This window comes from Propithecus coquereli, unplaced genomic scaffold (genome assembly GCF_000956105.1).
Source record: "Propithecus coquereli isolate 6110/MARCELLA unplaced genomic scaffold, Pcoq_1.0 Scaffold717, whole genome shotgun sequence".
NCBI classification, from domain to species: Eukaryota; Metazoa; Chordata; class Mammalia; order Primates; family Indriidae; genus Propithecus; species Propithecus coquereli.
The window spans coordinates 333,051-341,648 of record NW_012153252.1 but is presented as its reverse complement, the minus strand read 5'-3'; the positions used below and the strand labels follow the sequence as shown (position 1 = coordinate 341,648).

General features: G+C 61.8%; 1 protein-coding gene across 1 annotated transcript; it reads right to left on the bottom strand.

Moving 5' to 3' along the window:
- Positions 1-303: 303 nt before the first annotated feature.
- Positions 304-6,649, bottom strand: ICOSLG (inducible T-cell co-stimulator ligand). The gene is made up of 5 exons (XM_012661525.1): positions 6,523-6,649; positions 5,469-5,825; positions 4,469-4,759; positions 2,448-2,606; positions 304-1,259 (listed from the first exon to the last, which is right to left on the bottom strand). Exons 1-5 carry the CDS (start codon positions 6,647-6,649, stop codon positions 1,102-1,104), a joined length of 1,092 nt encoding a protein of 363 aa, XP_012516979.1. The 3' UTR covers positions 304-1,101.
- Positions 6,650-8,598: the final 1,949 nt, after the last annotated feature.

The following is an 8,598-nucleotide window of genomic DNA, read 5'->3' as shown; positions in this document are numbered from 1 at the left end:
CCTGCACCCCAACCCCCCGCACCCAACACCTGCACCCCAACCCCCGCACCCAACCCCCGCAACCCAACATCCTCACCCAATGCCTGCACCCCAACACCCTCACCCAACGCCTGCACCCCAACCCCTGCACCCAACACCTGCACCCTAACTCCCGTGCCCCAACCCCCACACCCAGCTCCCGCACCCCAAGCAGCTCCCCACGCTTCCTTGCTCTGGATGCCAATTCATGTCTGACAACAACAACCATTGCTCTTTCACAAACAGCACACGTCTTCTAATGCTCTCGTTAAGAACTTCGGCGTGTCCCTCATCACACTCATTTACAAGCCCATGGGGGCTTTTTTTATAGAAAAACAATGTCTTGTGGCAAGCGTCGGGACACTCGGCCTGCCCTCTGGGCCCCATTCCTCGTTTCTGTTCTTGCTGCAAACACGCGGGCGCCCCCACCACGCAGAGGCCCTGGGAGACAGTGGGCGCCCCTCTTCTCCTCGTCCAGCTGGACCCGCTGCCTTCAGCCTCGGACCGTGTCCCGCAGCGGGTGCGCGGCATCTGGAAGAGCCTGGCGCTGAGTCACACGAGCTCTGGGGGCTCCGGGGCTCCTGGTGGGGAGGGGCCACCCCCAGAGCAGCAAAGGCGGGCGCCCACGCACTCGGGAGCACTGGCCTCGGCGCCGCCGCGGTGGAAGGGCCTGGCTCCGGGACTGGCGCATTCTCCCGGGTTCTGGCCGTGGTCTCCCCTCTGGGCCGGGAGGCTCCTGCCCTCGCTGGTGGCACGTGCACCGGCAGACGGCTCTTTGCCCAACTTGCCACCAGGCCGGGTGAGTCCGTTCTCAAACTGCCGCCTGGCGTCCCCGGCTGGCACGTCACAGCAGCCCTGTCCACGTCCTGGGCGGTGCGTGGCTGTCACGCGTGGTCTTGGAAGGAAAGTGGGGAGAGAGGACATGAGACGGTCCTTTTCACCTTGGAGGCGAAGAGACCCATGTTCTCAGGACGCGGGTGGTGACGACAAGGGGACAATCCCGCACAGTGTTGGCGAGTGCACACAGTGGGGTGGTCACGTGCCAGGACGTGGGCGGAAACGCCGTGCGCACCCCTGAGGGTTTCACCGTGTCTCTGGCGACAGCTGTGAGGGCACACTTTTGCCTTCTGAAAGCTTTCTGCAAATCGGAGACAGACAGGGGCCTGGCCTGCCTGGGCCCCGCTGCGTCGGGGCGGCCGACTCACCCGCAAGCTCCAGCTCCGGCCTCGCAGCCCGGGCACCTGCGGGACGAACCAAGAGGTCAGGGTGGCGGGGGTAGAGGGGTGGCTCTCAAAAGACCCCGGTGGCCCTGAGCTCTCAGCAGCCCCAAAACCCTCTGCCTGGGTGTCTCCCCCAGGCTCCTGGCTCAGGCGGGGAAGGGACTTCCAGACGAGGGGTTCCCCAGGCCCCAGGCCTTGTTTTTGAAGAAAATGTTTTTTTGTTTTTTTTCTTGAGCAGAGTCTCACTCTGTTGTCCGGGATAGGCCTAGCTCACAGCAACCTCAAACTCCTGGGCTCAAGCAATCCTCCTGCCTCAGCCTCCCGAGTAGCTGGGACTACAGGCACACGCCACCATGCCCGGCTAATTTTTTCTATTTTTAGCAGAGACTGGAGTCTCCCTCTTGCTCAGGCTGGTCTCGAACTCCTGACCTCAAACCATCCTCCCACCTCTGCCTCCCGGAGTGCTGGGATTACAGGCGTGAGCCACCGCACCCGGCTGAGGAAAATGCTTTTTAAGGGATAAGCGTATGGGCTCCGTGTCCTGACTCAGGGGTCCTTGCGCAGCCCAGTCGCATGGGCAGTGGGAAGTGTTTTGGGGGTGACTGGTGTTGGCCACACACTGGAAACCCCGGGGCCGCCCACGGGGGCAGGAAGGAGACTCCGTCACAGGATGCTCCGGCTGTGAGCTGGCCCCTGTCCCGTGGCCACTGGGCTCACTGCACAGCTGCCCCCTGGCCCCTGCCCTCCTGGAGTGTCCAGGAAGAGCCCCACCGTGTCACCTGGACCACCACTGTGGCCGTGTTCGGGGCTCACCTACCCTCCACCGTAAGTTCTGCTGCTGCATTGCCCACGGTTAAGACACAGACCCCTGGATCTGCCCTTGGGGGGCCAGAATCACACCACCCCTATGGGTGTCTCAACCCGCCTCGGTCGGCTTCCACAGAAGCAAACTTCGTCCTGACTCTAAATCCAGAATCCGCCATTCCCAGCCGCGCCTGTCTGCCCGGGCTGTGGTCAGGAAGCAGCCCGAGAGAGGTGGGCGTGACGTCCCGTTCCTCAGAGTGTGTGAGTGGCCACTGCCCGTGAGCGTTAGCGCCATCGCAACCGGATTTCAGGCGAAATCGACATCAGTTAGAGAAATTTAAGAAGGCGAAATGCTCACACCAGCAAAGTCAGTGTCGAGCATCCACAATGCGGGCCTTTTCCCACCTGCGTAGCGTCCCAGGGGACACCTCTTCCTCTTGCACATCCAGCCCACAGCCAGCGCCACCACCGCGAAGCCAGCCACGACGCTGAAAATGGCGGTTTGCGCCTTGTGGGTACGGCCTGGCTTCTCTATGATCTTGTCTCGGGTCCCCGTGAAAGTTTCTAGAAGAAAGAAGAAAATAACCCAAAACTTCAGGGTCTTGGAGGAAAAGGATCTTTCTTCTTCATCCTTAAGAGGAGAGTGTGCAGGGAAGCGTCTTTTCCAAAGGAGGGTTTTCTCTCACAGGGAGGCCCCTCGTGCGGGGCTGCAGCTGCACCCGCCCGGGACAGGTGCGATCCCAGCGCCAGCCCAGGGTCCCCACGGGAGGGGTGTGATGGGAAGCGCAGGTTCCTCCCAGAATTTTTTAAAATCGAGGTGAATTTCACGTAACATAAAATTAACCATTTTAGATCGAACAGTTCAGTGGCATTTAGTACATTCAAGGGTGAGGCCGCCGTGACCACTCGAGTTCCAGAACTCTGCCGTCCCCCCGAACGGAGCGCTGCGGCCGGCACCACACTCGCCCCTCTTCTCTGCCCCCGCCCCGGGAGCTGGACGCCGCCTCTGGCTCCGTGGACCTACTATTCCGGGTACTTCGTGTGAGTGGAATCGTACGACACATGGCATTTCCTACTGGCTTCTGTCATTGAGCGGGACATCCTCAAGGCTCACCCACGTCCTAGCGCGCGAGTGCAGACTCCGCGTGCCTTTTTAGGGCTGATATTCCAGAACGATCAGTGTGCGGCTGGACCACTCCCGTCCACCCACGAGGCCCACCTGGGTGCTTCCCCCCTTTGGCTGTTGTGAACGTTCGTGCCCAGGTATTCGTTTGACTCCCTGTTTTGAATCCTTCGGGTGTGTCCCCAGGTGAGGAACTGCTGGTCACGTGGCAGTTCTACATGTAACTTTGAGGACCTGCCACTGTTTGCCACGGCAGCTGCACCACCGGACTCCCACCTGCGAGGCACGAACTTTGCCTGTCGGAGGGAGGTTCTCTCGGGCAAACAAGCAACAACGTCCCCTGGGGCTTGTAAAGGGGCCGGTGTGTCTCCAAGCACACCTGGAGAAATCACCTGGCCAGTGGCTCAACCTTGAGCGTGGCTTGGAGTCATCTGGAAGCTTTAAACACTGTCCTAACGCCGGGTGCCAGCCCCGAGGTTCTGGTCCAATGGGTCTGGGCGTGAGAGCTTTTGCAGGCTGCCCACTGCAGTGGGCTGAAGCTGCAGCCCTGGGAGAACCTCCGGACGCTGCCTGGCAGTGCTGGCTGGAAGGCGGTCGTCCCAGGCTGCATCTGGGGCAGCCCTCGCCCTGGAGCAGGCTCAGGGACTGTGAACTCTGAGCTGCACCCTCATCTCAGGACGGGGGTGTCTGGCCCTGTGGGGGTCCCGGCAGTCAGAGTGGGCTTCACAAGTGTCCACCGGTGCAGGCTCTGAGGCCTGGCGCCTGGGGCAATGTTGCTGCCGTCTGGAATTCCCAGCCATTCCTGAGCAAGGAGCCCTGCATCCCGCCTGCTGCAGGCCCCCAAGATTATGCAGCGGGTCCCTTCCTGCAGCTGGGGCACGGAGGGGGGAGCCCGTGGCCGCCTACGCCCCTTCCACAGGGAACGGCTGGGCCAGCAGCCACACCCAGATGGGTCCCCTGGTCTGGGGGGCTCACGCCCAGAGGCAGAGAGTGCGGTTGGGGCTGCACGGGTGTGGGCTTCCACCTTGAGGGCCCAGTCCTGCCTTTCAGAGCCTCAGCCCTTAACCATAAAATGGGTCCAACAAAACAGACTCCACAGGTGGTGTTAAGTCGAGCAACGTGCCCAGGCTCCGCGGGGGCTCCCATCACGTGACATGTGCCCGTCACCTCTCCCTTTCAACCACCGTTCTGATGCCGCTGCTGGCTCACCCTGTAGGGACTTTGTCTTCCGCCTGAGAGGTCCTCCCGAGCCACGCCCAGTCCCACCCCCTCAGGCCGGGCCAGCGTGCAGCCCGGGCCTTACCTGCCTGGCTACTGACAGTGAGGTTCTGGTGCAGGAGCACGTTCTCTATGCAGCACCCGACGTTCACGTGGGGGGTCCGCCCGATTCTCAGGACGCTGACCACATCATACAGGCCCCTGGAGTTCAAGGAGATGGTGTTGTTCTGCAGGGCCGCGTCCAGCAGGCTGTTGTCCGTCTTGTTGATCCAGTACACGTTGGGTCTCGGGTAGCCGTTCGTGGACGTGCACGTGAAGGTGAGCTCGTCCTGGGAGGGGCCGCTGGGGGCGCTCACGACGGGCATGCTGTAGTTCGCTGCAGGGGAGGGGAGGGGTGAGGAAGGCCAGGCTCTGCAGGGCGTGCGGCGCCAAGGCCAGCTCAGAGGGGAGGCCGCCGGGCGCGTCCTTGACCCTGGTGGAGGCGCAGGCCCAGGGCTGAGTCTGAGCAGCGGGCACAGCCCTGTTCTGCCCAGAGTCATCCCCCAGCTAGCCCCGAAGCCAAGGGCGACTGAGCCTGCCTGGCGGGCGGTGCCTGGTCCCTACCGGGCCCCACGCCAGGGGGTCGGCCACCCAGGCCCTGCCTCACTGGGACCTGGCACTTCTCGAGGGTGACGTGGGAGCTACAATTCACCTGCAGCGGACGCCGCCCGTCTCGCACTGAACCGCCCCGGGCTCCTTGGTTGCTTTTAATTTTATCTTAAATTCTGATCTCAGCCAGCGCTTTGCAGCACTCCCGCCTGATTCCGCTTAGAAAATCTAGTCTGTGCCTGGGCAGAGCTCGGGCGCAGAGCAGGATGAGGGGTTCTGCAAAACCAGGAGCCTCGGGCTACGGAAACTTCCTTAGGAGCTGAACGATTCTTCAACCCTTCGGCTTCACCCACGGTTACACAGAAGCCCACGTCTGGAGATCACGACTCTCTTTACAGGGAGAAACAGGTAAATGTGCCGGGAAGGGGGTTTTACTACCGCTTCGTCCAGGACGCGGGCTGGGATGGAATCGGTCCTCTCCACTCCGACTGTCTTACCTGCCACATGCAGCGTGACCACAGCTTCCAGAACCTTTTTTAATTCTAAGGATTTCCTGAACACCAGGCAGTTAAACTTCTGTTCATCCTGGGGGGTGATGTTGAACAGATGCAGGGAGAAGTCGCCGAGCTTCATGCTGTCGGGCGACAGCCAGGCCCGGTTCCTGTAGTGGCTGTCCACGTGGGCCGTGGAGCTGTTCTGCGGGAGGTAGTAGGTCACCACGGTGTTCCGCTCGCTGATTTGCCAGTAAACGAAGAGGTCGTTTAAATCAAAACTGCTTTCTTCCGGGCTCACGCAGCCGAGCTCCACGTTGCTGCCCACCATGGCCCGGACTTCTTTTTCTTGAATATCTGCAACTATCCAAAAAGTACAAAATTTATTTTCTGAGACTGACGCCTCGCCTGAGCAGTTACTCTGTCAGGCAAACCTCTTGGTTCTTGTCTTTTTGGTTGGTGCAAACACCAACTTTGATTCATTTAACAGAAAAGGAATTTATCAGTACGATACACATAGGAGTGCAGTTATACTTTGAAAATTCAGACATTGAAAGGAAAACAATCTCTCAACAAGAACATTATAACGCTACTCACCTCCACCGAGAAGGTCATGTGACCTGTACAGGGTGGTTCTAGCGTTTGTGCAAACACCTACATGCCCACCGGCAAAGTGGCCGTGTCCCCTGCCCCAGAGCCTCTGGGCTGGGAGGCTGGGCAAGGCCTCGGGTGGCTGCGGTGCTCCGTCCCTGGAGCTGGCACCTTTCAGGGCTCCGCAGGGCCGCCTGGGGCACAGAGGCCAGGAGAGCCAGGAAGGCCCTGGCTCAGAGGAGCACATGCCACCCACACCAAACACAAAATCCAGCAAGAACTAGAGTCTGGAAAAGCGTTTCCCCTTCCGGACTTCCGCGCTGCACATCAACCCAGCCCTGGGGCGCAGCCCTAGCGAAGCGAGCAGGGCCGTGGTGAGGACACTGAGCGCCGCGCCAGTGGTTGGTCGCGCAGCTTGGCAGCTGGAGGGGTGGGGGTGGTGGTGGGGGGAGGCGCCATCTGAACTTACCACCGGCTTGCAGGCCGCCGAGCAGCAGGAGGAGCCCGGGACTGGAAGACACAACCAGAAAGGCAGGTAAGATGGGCTGTGGTTCCAAACAGTAGCCCGCCGGCTGGCAGGGGCAGGAGGTGGCCATGCCCATCACAGATCTGTGAATGCACCACCAGGAGCCAGCCCGTCTGCCACTGTCCCCTAACCCTGGCTGTTCTCCACAGAATTCGGGGAGCGGAGCCAGGACCACCACCCCTCTGCCCAGCACAGCAAGTCCCTAGGGGCGGAAAGCCCCTGGCAACCCGCCAGCCCCCAAGGTAACAAAATCCTCCGAAAACAAGGAGAGTGTGCTGATAAAGTGTGGCAAGAGCCACCACCGAGGCCACAAAGGTGGCCCAGCTTTCCTGGGGATGGATGCCAAGAAACTGTATGAAGTCAGAGGAAAGAAAACTTCCAGGGTACGTATGGCGGGAGCTGCATTTAAACTGCTGGGGAGACAGAGAACATCCGACACGCAGCGGGGTAGCTGAGTTTCAGGACAGCCCTGTGGAGGAACAGGATCATTCTGGCACAAAACCTGGTGACTCCTCCCGTTTCAGATCCTGGAAGCGGCCTGGGGCCAGCAAGTCCAAGGCTCCTTGGCACCCTGCATGTTCCTCCTGCAGGTTCCCAGGTCACCTCCTGCTGGGCAGGGCCCCTCGGCTTTGCTCTACAGGGGCCTGGGCCACTTCGGTCACAGCCCCCAAAACCGTCTGTTTCTGAGGCCAACACCCCATGAGGTGGGAGCCCCTTGGAGCAGGGCCCAGGAGCACCTACTCCTCTGATGTCCCTACACCCACAATGTCTGAGGGACCCTCCTCCCTCCTCTCTCGGGCCCCTGCCTGGGAAACCTCGGGGGTGTCCTGGGTGCAGGACTTGTCTCATGGGAACCTCCCAGGTGGCAGCGACCATGAGCTCTGGAGCTGCAGAGATGCTGCCCTGCCCAGGACGGCCGCCCGCTGAGTCTGCACAGAGGCGTGCCCCAGGTTAAGCCATACTGCACGTGCGCCTAGGCCGGCCCCTGGGCCACCAGGAACTCCCGGCACCTGCAGATGGTCCCTATCTCCCACTCTCCTGGTGGGGCCACCATTCTTGCTTGCAGGACAGCTCCAAGGGCCTCCAAGGGCCTCTCTGCCTCCAGGCTTGACCACTCAGGACAGCTCCCCAGAGCCAGAGCTGCCTTCCGGACTACATATCTGTGGGGACCCCTCTGTGGCCCCTACTTCTCTCCCACGATGCCCACTGGGGTCTCTCGAGGCCAACCCTGTCTGCCTGGGGGATTTCTGGGGGCTGAGGGCATGTTCTGGGCTCTTTTGGGGGAGAGCGTTTTGCCCTCCCCGGGTGCTGCGGTGTAAGCTGCCCCGCACCCTGCCCCAGGTCCAGCACAGACAGGGTCGCCGGCTCCAGGCTGTGGGCAGTGGCCAGCTATGACATTCCTGGACCTAATTTTTTGTCTCTTGAGGGGTGGATCTTAACTACAGACATTTCTAAGTGGGGGTGGACACCAGGCAGTGTGACCCGGATGTGGGCAGACTTTTGGGCTGTATGGGTGGGACGCCTGGGCGTGGGGTGCCCCAGCAATCCACCACGGGTAGGGGACACAGGCTGCTGGCCCCACCATGTGCATTGAAGGGGGTTTGACAAAAGCCAGAGCAAAGCTGTCTTGCCCTCTCCGGCTGCCCCTCCCCAGCCCCACCGCCGCGCAGGGAATCCCGCGTGTAGGGGAGGGCGCGGCAGAGGCGGTGTCCTGGCCTTCAGGTAGCAGCCGGGCCACATCCCTCCTTCTCCTGCCTTCTGAGAAATCAGCCCGGGCTGGGGAAGGAGCGAGGCTGGCCCTCCCTCCCGCGGCGCTCCTCCCCCGCCCGGGCAGGGACCCGCCCCCCCCACGCCCCCGCAATGCCGCCCCCAGTGCGCCGTCCCCGGCCTGTCGTCCCCGCCCCCTGCGGTCCCCGCGCCCGCCGCCAGCACCCCGCGCCGCTCTTCCCTCCGGCGAGCCCCGCGAGCCCCGCGTCGCAGCCGACCAGAGACGGGACACGCGCGCCGGGGCCACAGCGC